Raw genomic sequence first — 26804 nt, 5'->3', positions numbered from 1 at the left:
TGTGCTGGCATTTTAACCACTGAGGGAGCCGAGTGGAAAGCAAAATCAGGTGGATGGCAGCAGACTATTTATGCCAGCTGGAAAAAGCAAATTTGTTCCCTTCTGCTCCTACAGAAATAAGTCCAGACTTGTGCGTTCTTTGGAGCTCCTTAAAACAAAACATTTCAATGACAATCGAATAGTCAGGAGTTTTGAACTGCCCACCAGTGGAGTTTCTCTTGACAACAATGTTTTGCCCATTTATGTCCCCAAAGCTCAGGCTACCTCCATACTCCAGTGCACAAGATGTTATCAGGAGGGCTAAATAAGAAGCCCTGAAGAGGGTGGCGTCAGCTCTGAGTGACAGAATAAGGAGAGGAATTTCTTGTATGTTGTCACTATGCTCTTAGTGCTCAATTGTTCATTCTGTTGTTACTTTCATATTGGACTGAGCCTTTGACTATAGCTAGGCAGTTGTCCACACACGCGGAAAGAAAATAAACCATTTTTTTAAAAAATGTTATAGGTATGTAAATTAACCCAATACAACTATACTAGGCAATTGTTTTATTTGTTTTGAAATTTTGTAGCCCATTCTTCATCAGTATTGATCCCAGAGCAGATTATAGAAAACAAAATGTCAACAAAAGACAATACAAACAAACAAAAGCAATTAAAAAGTAATTTAAATAACAGCCATAAGTGCACTCTGAAACAACCTCTAATACTGCAGCTGCCTCCATCCTTCCAGCACTGAACCAGCAGTACAATCCTCATCATTTCTATTCAGCAGTAAGTTCGGTTGAATCCATTGCAACTTACTGCCAGGCAAGTGAGGACTGCGACCTTAGTTAGCCTCCTCACATATGCCTGGACAAATTGGTATATTCTAAGTTGGAACTGAAACAAACAAAACCCAAAGTAGGCACCAGACACACCTCATAAATGGAGCACCATCCCAGAGAAGGCCCTTTCCTAGACATGTAGGATGCTTCCTTCTACTGAGTCAGACCACTGGTCCATCCAGCTCAGAATAGTTTATTTGGACTAGCAGCAGCCCTCTAGGATTTCAGGCTGGGTTCCCTCCCAGTCCTACCCAGAGATGCTGTGGACTGAACCTGAGACCTTCTGCATGCAAGCAGATGCTCTACCACTGAGCTACATAGGAGCCTTCCTCCTATGGCATTGCATAATGCCATATAATTTATTATGATGGAATATCAAGAAGAGCAATCTTTAGCATACATTATGGCTCAAGTAGAGACATCACCTTGCCAACAAAGGTCCATATAGTAAAAGCTATGGTTTTCCCAGTAGTGATGTATGGAAGTGAGAGCTGGACCATAAAGAAGGCTGATCACCGAAGAATTGATGCTTTTGAATTATGGTGCTGGAGGAGACTCTTGAGAGTCCCATGGACTGCAAGAAGATCAAACCTATTCATTCTTAAGGAAATCAGCCCTGAGTGCTCACTGGAAGGACAGGTCCTGAAGCTGAGGCTCCAATACTTTGGCCTCCTCAAGAGAAGAGAAGACTCCCTGGAAAAAACCCTGATGCTGGGAGAGGTTGAGATCACAAGGAGAAGGGGACGACAGAGGAAGAGATGGTTGGACAGTGTTCTCGAAGCTACCAGCGTGAGTTTGACCAAACTGCGGGAGGCAGTGGAAGACAGAAGTGCCTGGCGTGCTCTGGTCCATGGGGTCACGAAGAGTCGAACACGACTAAACAACAACAACAACAACAACAACAACAACAACAACATGGCTCCAGTGCAGCCTCCATCGCTGAACAAGAGGCCCACCTTGGGGTTATCCTGTTCAGTGCCTTGTTCCATTACTGGACCCAGGTCTGGCGAAAGGTGATAAAGGGACATAGGCAGTCAACATTACATACTGGAAAGGTTGTCAGTGTGATCAACAAACATTTGTACAGGAAGCCTTCTGAAATCAGTAAATCATTCCCCCCCCCACACACACACACAAAGGGTATTAACTTAACAAGAACCTCTTTGCTCCTCTATAGAAAGAACATGCTGGGTAAATATTTCATACAATCAAAGTTTGATGTGGTTGTCTCCTATCCCCACGGGAATTATTTAGCAGGACTCATTGTTTCTGTCTGGTTGCACAGATGTTGCAAGTGAGAGATGTGAGCTACTGGCCAGCTTCAGGCTCAAGAGACATTTACCTAGACAAGGCAATAAAAATTACGCTGCAAAAAAAAGAAGAAGAATTTGCAACTAAATGGCAATGTTCATGTAGAAGAAATACCAAAACTTCGTGAATTAAGCAAGTTGTATTATTTTTAGTGCTATGATTATGTAAAATTATGCAGCCTTTTCATTATATTTTCTGTGGTGAATATTTTATTTCATCTACAACTGGGGAATGCCTCAATTTCTCTAGCATGGACATTGTTTCAGATTCCATAGTGAATTATGTTCATTACTGACAGCTCAAGTCAGATTCCCTAATTCTGAAAACAAATCTTTCTAGCAAGGGAAAGAGGTACGCTCCATAAGGACTGTTGCCACATATTTTCCACCCGTTCCAGTGGGAATTATGTTGAGTATATGTAATCCTAGTTCTTAGTGGATTGTGCTCTGGAATATTAAGGATGCTGCTTGGCAGTTTCCATTCCTTAACACAACATTTCCATATCAATAGCCTTCCTATCTCAAACAAGATTTTGGAATTCAGAATCCTCTAATAATTCCATTTCCAATCTCCTAATACTATAGCTTGTTATGGTTATCAACAAATTCTACCAAAAAAGCTTCATGTAAATTTCAGCCAGCTCTAAATTATCACATCTCTAGTATATGATGAGCAAATGGAAATACAATTTCAATCAATGGGAGATTATCTGGTATGGCAGAAAAATAAATAAATATAAATGATCAATGGCCATATATGACTTGTTCAATACTCTGGAGCAGATTTGAGGCAGGAGCTGAATGAGATAAAGTGTATTGCCAAATATTACTTCACTCCATGTTCCACTGACGGCAGTCGTATTGTCAGTAGAGTAACCTATGGATTTATTGTATTTATCTTGTCTAATTTGTTGCAAGTCAGTGGGAAATGTAGCAAGCTAGCAATGCTCAGTTGGTTATAGTGTGGTGCTGATATCGCCAAGGTTGCAGGTTCGATACCCCTATGGAATAGCTGCATATTCCTACATTGCAGGGAGTTGGACTAGATGATCCTCAGGGTCCCTTACAACTCTACAATTCTGTGATTCTGTGATTTGATTCTATTATACTTTGATACTTCTGTCTTGCTTATACAATGCGCTTCAGTTACTTTTTGAACGCTTTTGATGCATATTTTTCTTCTTTTAAATGTGTCTGAATAGGAAGGATTTGTAAGGCAGCTGATGTTTTTCCAAAGCAATGGGAAACACCAAAAGAATGGCAAACTGTAGAGAAACACAATATTTTCATAGAGAGAACAGGATATGTTCGGGACAGGCTACAGAGCATCCCATCGTCTTGGCCGAGTTGAAAATAAAAACTTTCTACATTTTCTTGCACATTACCAACAAAGGCATGCCATCCTAAGCTTCTTTGGGAAGAAGGATGGGATGTAAATATAAACTGAATCATCAACCAAATGATAGGACCGCAAGGTCTAACAGATTCCTATTGTTATGCATCAGGCACAATAGATTTATTGTTCTACCTAGTGAGCAAAAAAAGATAAGATACACCATATGGCCTCTCACAAATAAAGTGTCTTTTTAAAAAAAAACTTCAGAAGAAAAGTACGGTAAGTATGCAAGTCACTTTTATAGCAAGATCTTCAGAGTGCATTTATTCCATGGATAGATGAAAAGGTAAATCTAGGATTTAATGGGCATCCTTATTCAGAACAACAGTGTCATCCCTCGTTCTCCTCCGGTTAAAATTGTCTTTCTGAGTCCATGTACAATTAATGATTAACTTCCATTATAGTTGCTCACCAACACTGTGTTGGGATGAAGTTTTGTCTCTCAATCACTTAGTCAAGGGAAGTTAGTAGATGCCTCTAAAGAAATCGAGAGGTAGCTGGAATGTAATCTATTGTGGCAATGCAATATTTGGATGTGGGAAACAAGGTACAAATCCCAATTCAGATATTTGCTCACTGAACAAGCCACTCTCTCTAAGCCTGAACTAGCTCACAGAGTTGTCATGGGGCTAAAATGCTGCTGTAGATTCCATGAAATACAACAGACTGAAATGCTATGCACATTTTCCCTAGAGTAGGTCCTACATTACACATATTAATAAGTTGGATTTTTTTTTTGATGTAGGTATGTTCTATGTCCTGTCTGTTCTTCATTCATAAGAGACCTGTAATGCCCCCAGTCAAATTTCTATATCTCTGTACCTCTATTACTTTTCTTTATAAAGTGCCTTTACCTTTCTACAATATAGTCATTCAATGTATATCTGACTTTAATGCCTTCAGTGTAACATGAATCCATTATAAATGGTGTGAGTGAGTTTCATTTGGGGGCAGGAAGCAACTATACAACAACAACAATAAAGAAATTCTAGGTTGCCTGCTATCTATATTAAAAACTCATGCAACCAGAAGAACTACATTTCCCAGTGCCCATGGGACCCTGCTTGTTCAGCACTGAAGATACCAAGGACCAATAAAGGCCTTTTAGAGAGCATTCCCTGCAGTTGCTACCAAGGAAGTTTCAATGAAGGAATTGTTACTGTACTTTGATCCTATGCTGTCATATTAGCATATTGTACACTTGAGTAAAATTATTCCCACTGCAGATGTTTTAGCATAAATGACTATTAAACCCTCACTCAATCAATCGTTGGTAGGGAGCCTCATATTTGTGCAGCTCAAGGTCCCCCGTGATTCAAATGATCCTACACTGCAATCCTCTTAAAGGCTGTACAAGACCCTCACATACAAAAAGGAAGGGTAATAAATTCTAAGAAAAAGTTCTATGCTACACTCAAAAGTTAGAGCACAAAATTGCACAGAAGAGGCTTATTAAAAGTTACAACATATTATTAAAATACCCTTTGAAATATAAAGCATAAATTAAATACAATGTTCCATTTTTGTGTCTCCATAATATTTCCCTTATTTCCAATTTGTTATCTATTGCCGAGCACTGTACAGTTGTGTATTTCACAGATTTTCATTAAGGTGATGTTCACTGCTGGGGCTGCATTTTACCAATGGATGTTGAAAGTTGTATATTGACAATTTTCCCGGTATGTGTTCGTAAAGTGATATATGTGCATTTAATTACTTCTGCATTGCTAGAGACCTGAACTGAATACCTTAAGCTCTTTCAGTCTGAATATCTTGCACCAATATGCACATTGCATTTAACAGGTGCTTCATATTTCAAAATATATTTTAACAGTGTATTATTACTTTAAATAAATCTGCTTTGTGCCATTTTGTAGCCTAATCCCTGGGTACAGTGTCCTCTTAAAAGCTTCAGATTTAATCTACAATTCTGAACATGCCTTAGAAAATAAGGCTGCAATCTAAACCCCACAATCTGAAATACAGGGGAGGAAGGTGTTGGATGGGGCAGATGTCTCTCTCTGTGCACAGCCTAAAACAGTTCCACTAGTCTCTGTGCATGGACTGATGCTGGCATCTCTCCTCCGGTGCAGAGCTCTTCATTCTGCCTGGCAAAATTACTGGCAGCAGGATTCCTACCAGGAGTAACCCATGGAAAACTCCCAAACAAAACATTCCAGGGGCAGAGAAGGGCTGCACAGACCTGGAATACAGTGGTACCTCAGATTAAGAACTTAATTTGTTCCAGAGGTTCTTAACCTGGAGCAACCACTTCCTGGTTAGTGGAGTTTGTAACTCGAAGCGTCTGTAACCTGAAGCTTCTGTAACCCGAGGTACCACTATACACTCGTTTCCAAGCCAGGCTGACTGCTATCATTTGAAGATTGTGAGCCTGATCTAGGCTAAGTTGCTATATCAGCTCCAGGCTGGCGTAGCACCGAGCAGGATTTTGCCTGCCTTGTGTCCCGGCTGGCATGAATGGCAAGGCTGCAGATGCAGAAATGGCTATGCCACTTCTACACACCCCACTGATGTCCAGGCAAGTTTAAGATTAGTCTTATTGGAGTAGGACTTACTTCTGAGTAAACATGCCTAGAATTGTTGTGTTAGGTTTCTTACATGCATGTTTCGGAGTGATTGTCCTGGTCCTTATCTGTCAGTATGTCTGGAGTGTACAGGCACAAGACCAGCCTAGGCTCTGCACCCCTTAAGTCCTCCCTAGGAGTTTCCAAGAGGTTTCTGTATTTTCCCAGGATGCAACACAATCAATGCCATAAACAGAGAGAAACTGAGATCACAGGCCCTGTAAATCAACCAAATCACCCGTTTGTATAGCAGTGTGAAACACATGCTGCATCTCTTACACGGCATGCCCTTTTGGTCTACTTTGTTAAAACCAATGACAGCAAAAAGGGGCATTGCTAGATATCTAAAAGGGCAGAGGCCCGTGATACATATTGATGTAGCATTTGTATATTCTAACTAAGTTGTATAGATGCAAATTTAGGCTGACTTTCAGAGAAAGAGGACCCTCTCCCCACCCACCCCCAAAAATCTAGCTGTCAGGTATTTCTCTGAGCTATGTGGTAACCAAGAGGATTTTCTCTGCCCAGTACATGGCACATGAATTGGGCTCTCTCCCCACCCAAAATCTATTGGCAAAAACTGACGCTTAGCAAAATGTAACAAACATCTCTGGGGAAATTAAGAGGGTGAGTGTCTGGGGTCTCACTAGCACCCGGCTTTGTAGCCATCCTAGTCACCATGTAAGCGAAGACTCGGTGCTCAGGCCCTCGACAATAAATAACACTTCTCTCTATGGTTATATATGTGTACCTACTATGCACTTAGGTGATTATGAACTGACAAAATGGTCTCTCTGGCCAATGGAAATATATACCACCATAAATCTGTCCATCTTCTAAGTGCCAAATAAATCATGGTTGTTTTTGCTACAACACACTAACACAACTACCCCTTTTCCAAAGTTTGGGCTTAGCTATACCAGATGATCCAGAAGAAGTCTGGAGAGCAGACAAGTTTGGATTTTTGTTCCTGATTAGTCTTTCCCCTATTAAAAAGTAAGCCAACCGAGTAAATCAATGGAATAAGCACCCTAAGGCTAGAAAACTAAGGAGAAAGTCCTTGATCTCATTTGGAAAAAGACAAATATTCATAGTGCTATGGCCTGAACACAGGCATCCCAGCTGCATTAATCAACACATGGCAGTCCACCCCCCTGAGAACTGCCATCTTCTGAGTGATTGCACGAAATGAAATTCGTGGGGCTAGGCTGAGAATGGTGGAACAAAACTGGCCTGTAATAACACGGCAACAAAAGTGAGACAGGTTGCAAGGGGTCTTAAAATGAAGGCTTTCTAAATCATTGGGAAGGCATAATAATTAAAGTCTCAGAATACAACCATTACAGACAATAAAATTAAAGCCATAAAATATAAGCACTTGGGCAGCAGTGGTCAACAGGCACCAACCATTCTTTAAAAGTACAGTGTTGATTCATATTAGAAAACCCTTTTCTCCACCATTATATTACTTGCCCATGGGAACAGTGTGCCTGTTCAGATGTCACATACTAAAAAGAAATTGAGGTATGTCTCAAGGCATTGCCAATGGGCTAATCTGGCCCTTTTTTTTCAAGGTATCTTTTTTTTTCCCTTCCCAAAATCTTATGTTCAAAGAACAGAATAAGTACTCTAAATGGTGGAGGAAACATAAGAAATAAAATAAATAAATAAATAAATATTTCCACTTACTTTCTGGATAGCATTTATTATTGATATAAAAGGAATATAAAAAGGGCATGCAGCATAAGTTTTAAAGTTATTTTTTAAGGAACACAACAGAAGAAAAACAGAGAAATTTTTATTTCTCTGTTCCTAGTATCTTAATGTTTTATTTAGAGGCATCAATGTTGAGTTGTAATCTGGAAATATACCCTAATGTCATATTTCCTTATTGGACTAGAAAGAAATCTAATACATTTACTACTACTGTTCCCTCTTATTGTGCTTTTATTTGCAGCAAAATCGCCTATGAAGTTGAATCTATTCTGAAATGCAGCACCAAGATTTGAAGGGGGGGACCCACAATGATTAAAGGCCAGAGATCAAAGAAAGAGAGTGAATTGTGTGTGCATCCAAGTACAAAAGCTGCAATAGTTGTAAAGACTGCAATGCTTTTAGATCACTACCACACAGAGTATGAGAGTGCAACTTGGTATTGTTGAAGAACATTACAGGAGGTTGTTGGGAAATAGTTCTTACAACTCAGATAAATCATAAAGGTAGAAGGCACTACTAAAACTCTACTTTTAGAACCTTGCTGTATCTGGTACCACTACCATTTAACATGTTTTATTGCCAACAGTTTCTTAGGCACTGGACAGAAAATAAGCACAAGGGGAGTATAGGGAGAGGTCACAGTGTGATGAATAAGCAATGGGGAAAGGATACAGAGTCCACTGTTAACAGTAAAGTTGCAGGTAGAGGCTTTGCTGAAGAAATGGATTTTGTGTAAGGTTGCAATGAATATTCAGGAGTGAACATTTTTGATATGAAATGAGGGGTGTAATGAGAGGTGGGATGTCCAAAAATGTGTCTCCAAAGACCATTAAATGTTGACTTGTTCACACAGCCGTTTGCCCATGTTCATTTTCACTTTGGACAGCTGTTTAGGCACTTTTTTATTCCACTTCTCCTTATTTCGCACACTGTAATAACTAGCCAATCAGGGATCGCATGGTGAATGTGATTACTGTATGTTACAATTCCATACTGCCAATCAGATTTCACATTGTCGCAATATTACAAACATAGCCAATTCATTGTGAGGGTCATTCTTTTACTCAGCTGCTTCACACTGCATGGATAAGTTGGAAGGAACACATAATGAGTGGTGGAAAAGGGGAGTGTGCATACAAATGTTGCAGCTTACAAGATAAGATGGGCAAAAATCATCAGACCTGCTACTACCCTCCCCAAACCATCACCCATGGAGAGGGGCTTTTCAATGTCTGTGAACAGGGCTGTGAAGTCTGGAGATCTGTTCTGATTCAGCCACAATGTCATGTATAGAATAGGAAAGCCACACCATAGGAAGAATTCTATCAGAAGCCACTGAGACAGGAGTTGAAAAAGAAAAGCATTAATAGCAGATGAGTTGGTGCAGAATGAAGAATGCAGGAAAAGATGGAAGGAAGAAACTGTAAGACTGCCTTAAGTACTAAAAGCTTGGTGTGGAGAAAGTGCAATACTTGTATAAATTCCCGGGGGGGGAAGACAGGGGGAATGTGGGCCCATGTCACACCAGTACTAAGAGATCATAGACTGCCTATGAGCCACTGAGCCAGTTTTACAGTATTCTTACATATAAAGCCCTAAGCAACTCTAGAGCAGGTTGTCATCTTGGCTGTAAGTCCTGGAAGACCTGTTTCCTGCCTTACAGGCCTTTTTCCACTGGCCTGGGAGGATGGAGCCCAGGAATCACTCCAGCTACAAAAGCTAAGGCTGTTGTCTTGGCTGTCTTTGAGTGCAGATCCAGGTCATTGAACCTGAGCTTCCACAGCCACTGCCCAGTAGATGTTCTATGCTTATGATAATATTTTATTCTCTTGCTAACTATGCTCTTTTAAATGTGCATTTTTATACTTGACTTCCTACAGTAAGGCTTTGTTTTGATTTGATTTTTTTGTTAATTTTGCCGTGTTAAATGTGCATTCTGTAGTTGACCTCCTTTGCAATGTTTTATTTTGAAATCTTTCATATTTTAGTTTCCTGTCAATTATGTTGCCTTGAATGTATACTTTGATGTTTTTATGTGTTATTAACCGCTTTGAGGATTTTTTTCCTATAAACATATAAAGTGGTATAAACATGAAATGAATAAGAAGAATAAGAATACCTGGAAGATCAACTCTCCACCCCATTCCTCAGTAAGGGCATTGATATCTACAACTGGAACCTGGTTAGTCCTATGATAGCCTGATGATTTATGGTGAGACAGAGGTGGGGTTTTTCACTGGTAGTACTGGTGTTGTGGCAGGCATTTGCTGCAGAAAGATGAGGCCCCATCTATACTGGCATCCCGCCAGTTCTTGAAGATGCACCTGTTCACAAAGGCATTCCCTTGATCTCTTGACGCAAGACTCGTTTTTTATCACTTTTAATTGGATTCTTTTATTGTACATTTTAACTATGAGTGTTTACATTGTAATGTTTTAATGTGATGGGGTTTTTTATTTTAATTACGGTTTTCTTATAACTATTGTGTATTTTAATCATGTCTGTCTTGTGTAACTAATTTCCATATTTTGCAAACTGCTTAGAGCCTCCATTACAGAACTCTGTCACTGCAAGTTTCATCAGGCCCTTTAAAACCATATATCATAAATGAATGCACCAAAATATGTATATAGCTGTATTCCATGCAGCAATGGCATTTGAATTTAAAGCATTGCAGCTAGCAACAGAAATTATGATCTGTAAATGCCCTTCCAGTTGGTGAGGATAAGATCATCAGAACCCTCAGCAAGCAATTTCCATAGTGTTTAATTGGTGGAGCCATATTGGGAATCATCAAAAAAGAAAAAACATCAGGCATACACTGCATATTTGGTAAGAGAAGGAAGGAAATGGGCAATAACAACAAAAGGATAATTGAGGGCACAAGATTGTTAAAACTTAGGCAATATCCACATAACCTTTCACAAGACATAATACAGTACACCTCCTGCAGATAGTATAATTAACACAATTGTGGTTAGCTTGAATATCTTTAAAACGTAGTCATCTTAATTTCCTAAATATCCTTGGCAGTAATTCCTAAACTGTGGTGTAAGGACTGCTTGTGGTCCACAGGGTGTTTGCAGGTGAAGTTCCATGGACACAAAGAAATAACACAGCAAAGTACTGAAGGCCTTTCCAGACCAAGCAGTGATAAACGCTGAATTAACACTCAGTTTCTCATTGTTTCTTTATTAAAAGCAACAAATATATGTTTGTGAGTGTGTGTTTCAAACATACAAATAATTGCAATAAAAGCAGCACTGCACCATCCCTTTTATTAAAAGCAGTCAGCTCCCCCAAACCTGTTGTAACAAGAAGATCTTCACCTGCTGGCAAAAGGACAAGGAGGGAACCAGTCTATCTTCTCCGGGGAGGGAGTTCCAGTCTGGGAGCAGGTACTAAAAAAGCCCTTTCCCACATCCCCACCAAGTGTGCCTGTGAGGGTGGTGGGACTGAGAGGCCTCCCCCAAAGATCTCAAAACCAGAGGAACACGGTCTTTCATATAGTTTGAACCTAAGACATACATAGCGCTTTACAGATTGCCATGTAAGGATCTGTCGGTTTAAGTTCTCCCAGTTTCTTATTTTTCCAACCTTCAATTCGGTTCTCCACATTTCTGCAGCAATTTGTGATTTAAAAAACACTTCTGCATTTTAGTGCAAATTTCTCCTAATAAACACTTTTTCTATGCATTTTGTAAGCATTTTCTCCTAACAGAATGCCTTTCTCACGTTATGTTCACTAATACATTCATTCGTCTGCACATTTTACATAATATATGCATTTTTGTTATCATTGGTTGGTAAGAGAGCTGCATCACAAAATTCAGATAAGTAAGTATGAATTGCAAAGGATAGAAGTGAAAATTTGATAAATTCGCCTTTAAATACAAACAGACTTGAATTTCTCCTCCATCCCAACTCAAGAGACACTGAGCACGTGCAATCCAACCAAGCAATACTTTCCCTTTCTCTTCACTTCATATGCCCAGCTGCATTTGAGTGTCAACAAACTGAGTTTTAATTCAATTTCTAGCAGCCTCTTATGTTGTGGCCATAACATAATACAATGTGCTGGTGCACAAAGAACAAACAAACTAAAGCAGTGGTCTGCAGTACAATGTAGCACTAGCCTAAGAGGAATATAGTCACATAAATGATTGTGTTAAGAGTTGACAAAGATTTTCTCTTGTCTGCTAAAATTCTAGTCACAAGTAAAATAAATCTTCCATGAAAAAATCCAATCTGTTCCCTTAAAAAATAAATAAAAAGATGGTGATTATAGGGTTCTGATTTGGTTTGTTTCTTCACCACATTTTTCTTAACCATATGGTGAAGTGTAGCTGCATGGTCACTGGAGATGCTCTGGGGTACTGTACGTACTATAAATGTGCTTTTTAATGTCAAAGACTTCGCAGGCTATTGTTAAACCATTTTATAGCTGTTCCTTTCATTTCTATGTTCATTACAACACCACTGTATAATTTACTGCTTGGCAAGGGCTTTGGGCATAGAGCCATGTACAATAAATGTGTAGCTTTACATAACTTCTTATAGAAAAAATTAGCTTTGTAAGTTTGGTAAAGCGTTGAGTCATTGTTCATTGCAAACTTTTAATTAAACAAAACATTCAGTTTCTTTTTCTTTTGCAACATATCAGATGATTGTTTTCCCTTTACTTCAAGCACTTGCAAACTTTTTCTACCCAGGGAGGCCATCCCCCCGCCTTCTTCTTCTTTTTAATTGTTTTTATTAAAGATTTTCTGGGGTTACAAAAGTACATACATCGTTTCTATTTTCAGATCGTAAAGTACTTTCTATGGATCATTTTGTTCAATGTGAGACTTTAATGTTGTAAACAGTATTATTCTGGATTTAAGAATGTTCTGGTGAAAGTCCACAACCACCATTTTCAATCCCCTTCACAACCACACACAAACCCTTTTGCCTAGCACAATTCCCACCTAGAGCTCCCAGAGTACCATGGACCCTAAATGAGCATATGTTTTATCTGTTGAGTGCACTACAGCAACACAACAGCTGTGCAGCAAAGTATAACATGCAGAGGCCCAGGTGAGCCTTTATGTTGCTAAATAAGGATAGCCAAATCTTTATGCAAGGCTCTCCTTGGCAATAATTCACAAGTATTAGGCAATGCAAAATATTGCAGCCCACCTTCTAATGGTGACTCACCCAGTCCATATTCTCCCAGACCCTGCATTACCTTCCAAGCTGAATTCAAGCGGCTGGTGGCTATGAACCACCCTGTAGCTATAAGAGCATCTCTACCATAATGTTTAAGCATACCACCACTATGAACCAAATAATGCCTGCAAGGGAATATAAACAAGTGTCATGGATGGCTGCACCTAAACTCTAGAATTACTTTCTTAAGAAGACTTGTCCAAGGTTGTAGGGATGTAGGGCTAATATGGATATTTTTGGTCACATGGTTGGAGTGGTGTGGAGTATGGCAGAATAATTAGTACACTGCTAACAGTCCCAAGTCTTTGGGATAGGGCAGGCTACATCCAGTAAATAAACAACAGCCTGACTCCAGCTTCATTACCACAGTCGTGTAACACCCACATAGTACATTTAAAGCACATGACTTCCCCCAAAGAATGCTGGGAACAATATCTTACCCTCCACAGAGCTATTAGTCCCAGAAACTTTGATAAACTACAGTTCCCAGCATTCTTCGGGGGAGGCAACGTGATTTAAATCGGAGTCATAGCTGTCAACTTTCCCCCTTTTTAAAGAGAAATTCCCTTATTCCAAATAGGATTCCTCGCAAGAAAAGGGAAAAGTTGACAGTTCCATTTGATCAGGTCGTCCTCAGGACACCGTGCAAAACTTTTGTGCATGGGCAGCAGAGTCTGGAAGCCCCGCTAGATTATTGTGGTGGAAAAACCCAGTTGGTCACTTCAGCCAATGCATTGTTTAATTCCAGAAAAGTTCGGTGGGGGGCTGTGCACGTTTACCCAGTCTCGCTTAGTCAAGCAAGCAAGCGGCACAGGAAGCCCAGCGCGCCCGTTATTGCCTAGCAATGTATCGATCGGTCTGTATATTTACAGCCGGTGTCAGATTTCGGCCTCAATTCCTTCCTTCCCATAAACTGTCGCCACATAATAAGTAAACAAAAAAAAAATGCACGCAGCCGGCCGTCCACAGGAAGATCCTTTATCGACAAGTGTTAAAACTTGAGTTTTGTAGTGGGGGGACGGGACGGTGCACGTCATGCTGCAATCTCGCGCTAGAATCAAAGCCCCACTGATTGATCAAGAAACGCAACTTCGTACTACTGCACGTGTGCATGCGTGAACGGACCCGGGGTTAATGAATCCTAGTCCGGGAGGTGGGCCAGGCACGAGGATTTCGCCTAACCTCCTGTGTGGCGTCACGTACGCCCGAGCAGGGGAAGCCGACGACGATGCATAACAAGCCAAGTCGTCATCTGTGTGTGAGCGAGCGAGTGAGTGTGTGAGTGTGAGCGCGTGCCCGCCCGCGCACGTTTGCAACCAGCGGTTCTGGCACCCCGCACGCGCGCTGCACGAGCAACGCCCCCCTCCGCCCGGGACGCTCTGTTTCTCAACTGTAAAAAAACCCACAAATCCACACGCCCCGCCCCTCGCTCTTTGGAATGCCCCGCCCCTTCTCTTCCCGTAACCGCCTCCTCCTCTCGCCCGCCACCACCCAGCCCCGCCTACTCTGTGATTGGTCCAGCGCGCTCCTTCGCCGAGAAGCAGGGGCCTCCCTCTCGCGGCTGCCTCAGTTCCGCGCTCCGTGCTCGAGTAAGCAGTTGTCCTCCGCTTCCGAGTGCCAGGCGCCGCCGCCTCTGAGGGGAGAGAGGGAGGGAGGGAGGAGGGGAGAGAGGGAGCGAAGTGTCATCATTCCTATGAATTGGCTGGGCGGCCACAGCGATAACAGCAGCGCCGCTCCGCCTTCCTCTCGCCGGATACCTGAGGGCAGGCGGCAGCGCCGGCGTCAAATGGGCAGCGGCGACAGCAGCCGCACCAGCCGAGGGGGCGGCGGCGGCAGGAGCTGACAGAGCCGCAAACGCACCTCGGGTCCGAACTTCCCTCGTCGGCCAAAGGCAGCCGCTTCCCGTGAAGGGAGAACTCGCGGAGGAGGCGGCGGCAGCCGAGCAAAACTTCCTGCCGCCGAAGAGGACGAAGAAAGTTGCCGCCGGCAGCCGAGGGCAGGAAGCGCGGGCTGGTCCCGCCGGCCCGCTCTGGCTGTGACGGCGCCCGCCGCGGCTGTGGCGGTTTGGTGACGACGGGTTGCCCCGCGGGCGCCGCCGGCCTACAGGGGGCGCTGAGTCCCGGAGCCCCGCGCGATGCCCGCCGTCAGCCTGTTGCCGCTCTTCGGCAGCCCCGCCGGCCCGGGCGCCCTGGGCGGCCCTCTGGGCGGAGGTCCCTTGGGCGGGCCCGGAGGCAGGAAAGCCCCCGGCCCCAGCGGCGCGTTCCGCCTGACGGAGAAGTTCGTGCTTCTGCTGGTCTTCAGCGCCTTCATCACGCTCTGCTTCGGGGCCATCTTCTTCCTGCCGGACTCCCCCAAGCTGCTCAGCGGCGTCTTCTTCCACTCCAGCAGCAACCTCCAGCAGCAGCAGCCGCCGCCGCCCCCGGCGCACGGGGAACACCAGCGCCCGCCGCAGCCGCCCGGAGCCGGGAGTAGTAGCAGCGGCTATGGGGCCGCCGCCGCCGCTGTTGCAGAGGAAGCCGCGGAGAACTTGGCCAAGATCCGCGAGGACCACGAGCGAGCTTTGCGGGAGGCGAAAGAAACCCTCCAGAAGCTGCCCGACGAGATCCGCAGGGACATCCACCAGGACAAGGCGAAGTTTCTGCTGCAGGACAAGTTGGGCAGGAGGGAGGCGGGGGCCGCCGGGCTGCCGGACTTGCCGTTCCGCAAACCCGTCGGGGCCGTGGGAGGGGAACCGACCGACCCCGCCATCCGGAAGAAAAGGGAGAAGATCAAAGAGGTGGGTGACTCCTTCAAAGCAGCTTCCCCCCTCCCGCAAATAATAATAACAATGATAATACAGAAATTAACTTCCTTCCCTACGATCCCGAAAAGTCACCCTCTCGCTCTTGTGTGGCTGGGTCTTGTGTTCTTCTTGGGTACTCTCTCCGCCACCTTGGCGACCCTCCCTCCCATTCTTTCCTGCAATAATTTCATTGTTGTCGTTGTCGGGCACGGTCCTGTGTGAGGAGGAGGAGGAGGGGGGCTTTTGACGTGAGGAGGAACTTCTAATGGGGAAAAGACACGTTTCATTCAAAATAGTTTAAGCGCTTCTGGTTTTCTTCGAGCTCACGGGATGATGATTTAAATAGGCTACATCAGCTCTCCGATCTTATCTGAAGCTCAGCTTTTTCTTGTGTTGGCTTGAATCTTATGTCTTGTCTCGAGATGTGTGTGTGTGTGTGTGTGTGTGTGTGTGTGTGTGTGTGTGTTTGCTTGTAGGGGTGTATTTTGTGCCAGAGTACATTTCTGCTTAAGTGCTACTTGAGATTTCAGCTTTCAAAAGAAAAATCTAGCAGGCGTGCTGGACAACATAACAAATCCTGACGATATTATGTAATTTTCTAAACTAAATACATCTGTGTTACGTAACTTCCTAAACTAAATTTGTCTAACTTTTCAAGTCAGATCGCTAAGAGGGCTTAAAAGTTAACTCCAGTATTTTGCTTAGTAGCAGAAGTAACTGTCATAAAGCATTTTAATGACTGATGGACGTCCTTAACTGTCAATATATTAGTGATTGCCTGGTTAAATGTGCAATTTTGTCTTCATCCATCTGCCGATTTTACACTGTTCAGTTTTCTCCCTGCTCATCTGCTTTGTCAGTGTTACTGGAAGTTTTCCACATGTGCAGTATTTTCCTACTATTTGGGAAAAATTGGGAGGAATTGTACTATTACTGTAATTGAGGCCATATGTTGGAGAAATTATAGGATTATATTGATACCACTTCTTAAACATCATGCTTTATGGATAATACACTTCATTGTTCACTTGGATCTTGTTAAACTTTTAAAACATAGTAACAGTTGAAAAGTGGTCCTGCTTGTGAGGCACTTCTATTAATCATGAAACACACAGAGATGTAGCAATCCTATGCATACCCTGTGGTCAAAATGGCATACATTTTCTTGCACCCTAATTCTTCATGAGACTAACTTGCCCATAAGAATTGTTTAATATGTGAAGTGGCCCACATAATGTATTTCATGTTCTTGCCCAAACTTTTGATTAGTGCACAAACAAGTTTAAAAAACCCACATACACAGACACTTTATTGAACACCTAAGTTACTAAGTGTGTGTCCATGTGTGCTTTTAAGTAACTGCCCTATTCCTGGTGAAAGTCTTAGTGCTACTGCTACTGCTACTACTACTACTACTACTACTACTACTACCAATAATAAAAAGCTGGTATCAGAGAAGACTTGGGTGAATATCTTGAGTAGGCATACCTAACATCAATACAGTAACTGATTGCTATTGAGTGGCTATGTACATTGCTTTTGACTTGGTGCAGTATGAGACTTTTGAAATAGACAACTCTGAAAATGTTCTGATGGCTGTACCAATAGTGATTGCTGCAGACCAGCTGTAATTGTGTGTATGCCTGCTAAGAATTAATTTTTTTACAGTGTTGAATTGCTTGAATTCCCAGTCTAAATCCCAGGTTGAATCACTCAGTAAATCATCTAATTAAATTTAAGATCAAAGCTGCTACTGTTATCAGTGACTATTTGGCTGACACATCAGGCTTGTAATTACAGGAGTCTGATTTTGTGGGTCTGTGATTTTTACCTGTGCTGCGTGTTTCTATGATAAGGGCAAAGTGGTAGTTCAAGTTCCTATATCAAATGCTTGGTGAAATAAGCTTAAGTTTGTTTCAGAAGTTTTTTGTTTCAATAAAAAGGGGACACACAGTGATACATTGTCATATCTGTTGTGGTTCCCTCGGTTTCTGTTTAAAGTTTTGTACACCTTTTAAACTAAATCTTATGAACAGATGGCAGTTAAGCAAAACAAGCCATCACCATCTTAGGAATGTGTTAGCAAATCTTTTGATGCTCTGGCCTGCATCTTAAGAAGCTACTGTAATATTTCTTTATCAAGCATTTTCCCAGGAACTACTAGGATCATGTATTCAATTAGATACTGTGTGGGCAAGTGGTATAGTCAATGTCATATTTGCAGTAAGTGAAAAACAGTAGGGAGAAAGGCAGCAGTGGTACAAAATCACATTGTTGACCATGGATTGTGACAGAACCATGTCTGTCCTCTTAAAGTGGCAGTAGCTTCCCAGGTGTACGCTACCTGGGAAAGCAGTTAATTTGCCTGCTAGCTTTCTTAGGTAGTTCAGCTTACAATGTTCTATGCACCTTTTCGGGTCAATCACCACTGAATTTCAATGAGGCTTCCTAGTAAATGTAAAACAAGGATTCTGTCACATGTAGGGTAGGCTATGGTACATAGTCGGCTGCTTCCACAGGAGAACTTCTTTATTGGTCAGTCCTAAGTCTGAAAGTAAGGGCTGTGTATGGAAAGGGATCATGATTTGGATTCAGAAGGCTTCAAGTTCAGTCATACTGAGTGAGTTCAATGGAATATTTCTAAGTATATGTGCCTAGGCTGAATTTTTGTGTATCTTACTTGCAGCAATCATAAGTAGCATTGTCTTGTTAATCTAGTAAACTGCAGTTCCCCTCATTAGAATTTCTTTCATTGGTTATTATCAACTGTTCATATTTACGTGCATCACAGTCCTCTTATCTAGAAACAGGAAACTCTATTTTTGTATCCTGTATAACCCCTTCCTGTTCCCTCAAAGCTAACATCATATTTGCAGAGCAGGCCTTCAGATTCATTTTTTCTTTTCTTTTTAGAACCTGGCTGTTAATGTATTAAAGCTTTTCTCTTGTGCCTACTACAATATTAAGATCCTTTGTTGGATTTATATCTGTCCAATAATTACATAAGTTTCTGGGTTTTGTATAGTGTGCTGCAGGCAAAAACCTGGTCGGGCATGATGCCCGATTCATGCAGGCTGATGTGGACATCTGCAACTTTTCACCTTTCTTTTGAATATTGCAAACTGGTTTTATGATTCAGTGGTCTGAAATTTGTGTACATATAGCTGCATCTACTAGTGCTGCTATATATTGACTTCGTTGGTGACGACTGCTACTTTCCCAAATACATGGTGTTAGCACTTGAAACTGTATCTTGACTCAAGCTAAAATGAAAGTATCATGACAGCCTTACTTTGTCTGTGTTTGCTTGGCAATACTCATGGATTTCAATGGGTCTTCCTTGTAAGTGTGTTAGAATGTAGCCAAAGTGCAGTGTTGTAAATTGCACCATTGAAATAATAGATAAGTGGTGTTGGCAGCAAAACTTACTAGAGAAGTATTCTTTGGTTACATATATGGCAAACACACTGATAAATGCTGATGGAAAGTCTTAGTGAAGTTGGTAGGCTGGCTTCCACAAGTAATGTGTGTTAATGCCATATGTATGTGGTGCATGCAGCTGCTTCATAACAGCAAAGCAAAACTTTTTAAACTTGCTTTTTAAGGATTACAGTTTTGGCAACTCCCAACTTGATTTTAATGGGCTGTTCATTTAATGTGCTTGGAATTACAAATGGAAGTAAATTGTAGTTTATTCTAGAGGAAATAAAAGTAAATGGAATTTGAGCAACAATAACACAGCTCTCCTAACTTTGTAATGAGAGCTGATGTGTTGTGATCAGAGCAAAATGGATTCAGTGTTGTTTGAGTAGATTTGGTATTGTAACTTGTAAGATAAATTGTATTTTGGTTAGGCTGTTCCAACAACAATGGCTCATTGCAGATCACCAGGAATAATATCTAAACACTTCACATTGCTTTTAATCTCATTAGCGTTGAGGAATATCATGGCTCTTATAGAACAAGACTAAAATCCTATTACAGTTCATTGGAAGCAAGTTCTATTGTACTTGCAGGGACTTACTTTTGAGTAGGTAAGCAGAGGAATGAACTGTACTTGTTTCCTGAATTTTATGTGTTCTCAAGATTGTTTGTTTACCCCCTACAAACAATAAATAAGTTGTATGGTCCAAAATTGCAACACAGTTTAGGACAGAGGTCTAGTGTCTTTAAGGGTTGGATAAAAGTGTTAAACTATTTATGTAAGGCATAAGAACTGTATCTGACATTGAATCTAGCAGCCTTAGGGGTTGGCATTGGAGGCAATTGACAGTGGTTTAGTATTTCACTGACTAAAATTCACATGGAGACATGTGATTAAACTTTCCTGACACTGCTTTTTTAGCTCTACCTTTGATAATTGCTGAATAATTATTAAAATATAGCTTTGCTAGTTCTGTTGTATAAAAAGAAGAGTAGGGCTGGCTTATGTGGTTCTCGTTCTCCACCCATCTGTAGCTCTGAGAAATGCACTCCATATGTAGCCTTTCAAGATTAAAAGTAAAAGTTTCACTATGAATATCACTGTTAGTTTGACATTATAATTAATAGATTTATCTTGGTAAAACATGTTCCATCTTTGAAACTTAGATCTATTTGCACCTGCTAAAGTAATTATGAATAGTTTGCAAATTGTGCTGGACCAAATAAAGTTTCAGTGAGAGTACTATCATTGGAACTTAGCAGAAATCTCCCAAGTCAAATGCATGACATAACTATGCTGACAGAGCTTTAGTTTTTCACTTAAAATAAATCCATGGTTACTATAGTATAACAAAATTAAGTTTTTAAAATGTGGGGGTTTTTTAGTCATAATTGTTTTTAATAAACTTTGTGAAGGACACCTGGAACCTAGTCACTTTCTTCCACAAGGCATGTCTTTTGCTGCTTGTGGGGAAACTACCCATATGTCCTTTCTTCTACCTGTGACAGTGCAAAATCTGATGATCCCAAGATGCTGACTACTCAGTTTACTCACGTCTCGCTCCACAAAAATATTCTTCCCATTTGGATATGAGCATGGAATTGCTATTGATCTTTGTGCCTTATCAAAATAATATACAAAAAATCTAAACATAAACAAAATTGCATGTGGCAAGATTTGAAAAGGAAGTGCATAGAGGATATTTAATATTTTTTTATTTAGTTATTCTACAGGACTCTCTTACGTTATTCCATCAGGGTTCTATAGAAACACAATCTCTTACAATGTCCTCTTCTCCAACTTAAAGTATCAACAAGTATAGATGGTCACAACATCCAAATTTGTAGTGATGTGGCTGATAATGTATTTTGTAAACTTCATTCGTATACAAAATAAACAACCACCAAATAGCATAAAAGGAGTCAGTTCACCCCTCCTTCCTTTCATCTCTATTACATTATTGGTTGCTTCCTCAGCTATAGACGACCTCCATATGTTTCCTATTATATCATAGGTCTACTCCCAAACCAGTATTCTCATAGCTGTGTTCAGTAGTTCAGCCAGAATTGTAGCTCTGTGAGAGGTAAATATAGTTCCCAGGATGTTTTCCATCTTAATAAAGTACTGCATTCACATTTGAGCTAGTTTTGATAACTTGCTGACTTTAATAATGCCTGGGGAGGCATTATTAAATGGTGTAATTGCATCAGCCTACCTGGGCTGCAAAGACATCCCAAAAATGACTTGGAAAAGGCAGGAATTTGAAATTGTATCTTTAGGAACATGTGGGAGTGGACTTCAAGTTCCCCTTTCTTTTTTAAAAAAATATGTTTGCTTGCAAATAGTGCAGTCCTAATTATAATTCAGACCATGGTTGTGATTTTTTTTTCCTTTTGATTTTTCTAGCTAGAATTCAACTTATTGCTGGGATATTCAAGAAATTATTGCAAAAAGACCTGAGTGTGTTTATATTTATGGTCTTAGTGTAGGGTTTCACACCACTGCAGTAGCACAGCTGAAAGGGTTTGTGATTTTACCAGATGGACTTGCAGAGCTGGAAAAATGTGTGTGTGTGAACATGCAGAAAAAGAAGCATTAAGGGTTGTGAGTATGGGTTGTTCAGTAAAGATATGGAAAGTGTTGGGGCCATGCAGTGCTGTTCTGAAATAAATGCACTTTCTTCAAGTAGGTAGAAGTTGCAGGAGCAGCTTTATTATGTGGTGATAGCAAGACACAGAAATAAAATGCCAAAACAGAATAGCCACTGCTGGACAACAGTGTATTTGATAGAGGAGGAGCATCCTCAATCTGTCTCTCTGTCCAAACACCAGGGGCAGACTCTTGAAGCTTATCCCAACATCAAGAGGTTTTGTGGTGAAGAAGAGAGAGATACAGCTGAGTTAGGTTAGGTCCACCCAGCTTACCCATCCAAGTTTCAGTAATACATGGCAGGTCAGCCAATTTGATTGTGGATGAGCGTGGTCTTATTATAAACTGATCTGACATTCATTAATAGCACCATCAGACCAGAAGACTCGGTGGATAATCTACCAGTAACTTCTGGAAAAGTGGGAGGGCTGAAATGGGAGACGGGGTATGCATTCTAGACCTCTGCCCCAGATGGTCAGCTCCTCCATTCAAGACTATACCTTACCCTACTCACCAACACTGACATCAAGGTAGCATCTTCTTAACTCGCTGCTACCTGCTGGCCTAGACACATCTTAGCACCATCATCATATACAGTGGTACCTCGGGTTAAGTACTTAATTCGTTCCGGAGGTCCGTTCTTAACCTGAAACTGTTCTTAACCTGAAGCACCACTTTAGCTAATAGGGCCTCCTGCTGCTGCCACGCCGCCAGAGCACGATTTCTGTTCTCATCCTGAAGCAAAGTTCTTAACCCGAGGTACTATTTCTGGGTTAGCTGAGTCTGTAACCTGAAGCGTATGTAACCTGAAGTGTATGTAACCCAAGATACCACTGTAGTTGATAGGGCCACAGATAGTAGACTAAGTAAGGCCCAGTAGTGGACAAATCCCACGCTGTCAGTGAGAACACAACTACAGCATTTGTTCCCCTGTCTCTCACTCAAGGGAAACAACACCAAACCAAACTTCCCCTCTCCCAGGGTCTCACAGGCCTGTAACCTACAGTACCTGGCCTACAATTCTGTATCCTGATGCACCCATATTCCTATAACTCCTGCAAGTGGAAATCCCCTTTGGTGTTAATCCTGCTGCCCGCAGCACGATTTGCCTTTGTGATAAGATGTGCTCTGGATCACATCCCTGCTCATCTAGTCAGTCAGCAACCAAACAACACTGCACTCTGCTGTCAGCCAAAAAAACCCCTTGCAGGCAGGAATCACACCAAGAAGGAAACTCAGACCGATGCAGGTGAAACACTACTATCTTGTCTCCTGGGATTGCAGATCAGACTATAAATGCAATATAGAAGAGTGTATGTATGTGTATATATAAGAAGCGTGCATGAGTGTGTACATGTGAACTTTTCTCAGTACAGTTGAGCAACCCTGTTTGTATTTGTGCTTATCTTGAAAATGGAGAATAGACTTAGGTCAAAGTTTAATTGGTTTGTGGATCACATCATAATCTATAAATCACACACACACACCAGAATGGTTTCTCTTCTTACAATCTTGTACTTGACTATTAGCATATGTGGAAAGCCAGTTTCAGTCTGTTTCATGTTTGACAGGTATAAATTTGGCGCTTGTGTATGAACAGCTGGTACACTAATAAGGACCAATAATCCTGTTAACATGGGGGTACTCACCTCACATGTGGTCCAGGTCCAGTTTTGGGTTTTGTTTCAAGGGTTTATGATGGAAGATTGGCATTGGAATGTGTATTGTAGATAAGCAGCACTTTATTAAAGTATTTCGGTGTTTTACTGACATACAATTCTGAGATGAGAGAAAACTAAATAGTCAGAACACCTGAAATATGAAATCTCAACCAAGATAAGGAGCAACACTACTGTGTTTTAAAATTACTGATTTTATATATACAGTGGTACCTCGGGTTAAGTACTTAATTCGTTCCGGAGGTCTGTACTTAACCTGAAGCACCACTTTAGCTAATGGGGCCTCCTGCTGCCGCTGCGCTGCCGGAGCACGATTTCTGTTCTCATCCTGAAGCAAAGTTCTTAACCCGAGGTACTATTTCTGGGTTAGCGGAGTCTGTAACCTGAAGCATATGTAACCTGAAGCGTATGTAACCTGAGGTACCACTGTATATATTTATAAATATGTAACTTGCTTTTAATATTTTTATTGGCATTTTTAATGAATGCTTTAGATTGTCTACTATTAAACCACTTAGAGGGGGGGTGTATTCATACACACACACACACACACACACACACACACACACACAAACAAACAAACACAACATAGAATAGAATAGCAAGAAAACAAGCAATAATGAAAATTTAAGTTTTCACCAGGTTTTGTTGTTGGCTAAAATGGTTTAGAAAGAACTCTGTCCAAATGAGGAGCAGCAGATAACTTTGGAGAGCAATTAAGAAGAAAAAAGCAAGGGCTGTCAAATGACAGTGTGTTCACATTGTCACCTTAGAGTGCAGCAATGTTGTCCTCCCCGCCTTGTCCTCTTTACAGCTTCCCCTCCCCCCAGTTGTTCACATCAGCACAGCTTTATTAGTGTCGGGTTTGTTTTTGTTTGTGTATATACCAAGCAGTGTTGAGGGGACACGGATGCCTTTACTCTATGCAAAGGTATTTACATATTGGCTAGAGACAAGTTACAAGCAACTTAAGGACTCTAACAGGTGTGAAGCTGGTTTGACAAGTTACAGCAAAACATATGGAAAACATAAACAAACAACTAAACATGCAACTAGACATATGGGAAAGCTTTCAGACAGTAAGAGCTCTTAGTGGAATTGTCTCCCTTGGGAGATTGTAGACTCCCCTTCCTTAGGTGTTTTTAGCTGAGATTCCTGCATTGCAGGGGATTGGACTAGATGACCCTTGGGGCCCCTTCCAACTCTACAGTTCTATCATCCTATGATTCTAACAACTTATCAGGCTGTAGTATTTTATAGCAAAGTACAGACTTGATCTGCATTTTGGATAACATCAGATGAACAGGGATGAAAAATGCAGCACTGGAAATGCATTGAGTGCACAGTAAATGGGAGTGTGAGCACAGTCTGAGAGAACACACAGTTGTTCCTGCCTCCCCCATTATCAGATTTGTCAGACCAGACATATTAGAAGCATATGTTCCACTATTTTTCATAAGATGGCACTCATGGTGTTAAAATTAGCCATACCAAGGAACATCCACATTTAAAACTATCAAGGGGCAGAGGAAAGTGGGAAATCTATTTCTAATTCTACTGCCTTTCCTCCTTTTACAACCTTTCCTTCACATGATTGGTCTAAGCACCACTGATCACATCAAACAAAAATGTCAAGAATAATGCTTCCTCCCCAAAGATCTGTCTGCTCTCTCCCTCAACATATGGATTGGCTATTGTATTGCCTTCAAAAACTGGGCTGTGATACAAGTATACACACCAACCAAAATGTAGTAGCTTTATAAATTATATTCTTGACATTTTTGTTTGATGTGATCAGTGGCACTTAGACCAATCATGTGAAGGAAATGTCATTTTCTGTGAAGTTGTCTTCTTGAATCTTTTAAGAAAAGTTACCTAAACTTTTAGGAAGTCTATTTGAATGGAAGTTCCAGTGGTACCTTGGTTTACAAACTTAATCCGTTCCGGAAGTCCGTTCTTAAACCAAAGCATGCTTTCCCATAGCAGAGCGGGACTCAATTTACAAATGGAACACACTCAACAGGAAGCAAAACATGTTCTGCTTCCAAGGCAAAGTTCACAAATCAAAACACTTTCTTCCAGGTTTCCAGCGTTCTTAATCCAAGTTGTTCATAAACTAAGCTGTTCTTAAACCAAGGTACCACTGTGTTTACTCAGCTGTTGCTTAGTGGCAACCATGGCATGGGGATGGAACAAAGACTGTGCTGCTGTGGGAGTCCTGTGAAATATCAGAACACCAGTCTTTCATCTAGTAAATATGGGAAAGCATCTAGTTCTTTGGTACTCCTATTACAGGATTTGATCATTTAACATATTCCATAAAACCCCACTGCTTGCTAGAATGTATTCTGCCGTCATTGATTTGGTACATTCTTTTCTTTTCTTTTCTTTTAAGTTGTTTCAGTCTGCTAGCTTGTAACCAAACTGCATTCTCTACCAGACATATGATTTATCTTTCATAACTTTGTAAGCATATGTTGTGAGGGAATAAAATATCTTTTCTGTAGTTCCCAGCTTCAGAAGCCTGTTGTCTTAGAGGGAAATTCTTAATTGGATTAATAGTCTTTTAGCTAAACTTCTTAATGAGAATTAATGGGTGCGCATTACAAATTCCTAATTAACAATAGAGAATGGAATTGAATAAAAGACTCCCTACTATAACTAAAACACCACAACAGCAACTTAATGTTAATAATGCTTTATGTTAAAGTGGTATGTCTACAATACAATATGGATTTAATTAACCACTGAATTCAACACATTGATTCTCAGTGTACAGTATATTTTCTGCTAGCATTTACTGCAATGGTTTCTTGCTAAATCAACATTATAATCCTGCTTTCATTTCCCACCAGATGATGAAACATGCCTGGGATAATTATAAACATTACGCATGGGGATTAAATGAACTGAAACCCATATCGAAACAAGGACACTCAAGCAATTTATTTGGTAAGTAATATGTGCTTTTGTACTTAGTGACATCATCTGATTTACTGCTCTGAAGTTAGAGATTACATTAGAAGCATGTGGGCTCTTAGCACATGTCACAACAGCTGGTTATCTGTAAATGGTTGATTATTGAAAATAACCAAAGCAGCATTGTCTTATTAGTTTGTTCCCCACTTACAAGGAAGATCATACAAGGTATACTACAGTGTTGCACTCCTTATATGGGGATTTCCCACCAGCATGACTCCTTAGGGCCCTGGAGTGGCTTCAAGTATCAAA

At 41.2% G+C, this 26804-nt stretch overlaps 1 protein-coding gene and 1 long non-coding RNA gene across 3 annotated transcripts in view; one reads left to right on the top strand and one right to left on the bottom strand.

Moving 5' to 3' along the window:
- LOC310760356 overlaps nucleotides 1-15016 on the bottom strand; it is a 31076-nt gene extending 16060 nt beyond the window's left edge. Inside the window, exons 1-2 of the long non-coding RNA XR_014546919.1 lie at nucleotides 14900-15016; nucleotides 14545-14672 (exon numbers count right to left, since the gene is read on the bottom strand). This is a non-coding gene — a long non-coding RNA (uncharacterized lncRNA). The remainder of the gene's footprint in view (nucleotides 1-14544; nucleotides 14673-14899) is intronic.
- Nucleotides 15017-15173: 157 nt separating this feature from the next.
- The window catches only part of MAN1A1 (mannosidase alpha class 1A member 1), a gene marked incomplete at its 5' end in the record, with an annotated part of 52576 nt that continues 40945 nt past the window's right edge, over nucleotides 15174-26804 (top strand). For both annotated transcript variants that reach the window (XR_014546891.1, XM_083608561.1), the window contains 2 exons: nucleotides 15174-15815; nucleotides 26429-26525. Coding sequence is in view for 1 of the 2 variants with exons in the window: in XM_083608561.1 (XP_083464687.1) it covers nucleotides 15174-15815; nucleotides 26429-26525 (739 nt within the window). The remainder of the gene's footprint in view (nucleotides 15816-26428; nucleotides 26526-26804) is intronic.

The sequence above is a fragment of the Podarcis filfolensis genome, assembly GCF_964270895.1.
Source record: "Podarcis filfolensis genome assembly, chromosome: 3".
NCBI lineage: Eukaryota > Metazoa > Chordata > Lepidosauria > Squamata > Lacertidae > Podarcis > Podarcis filfolensis.
Note: the sequence above shows the minus strand (reverse complement) of the source record. Positions and strands in the feature narration are given on the sequence as shown.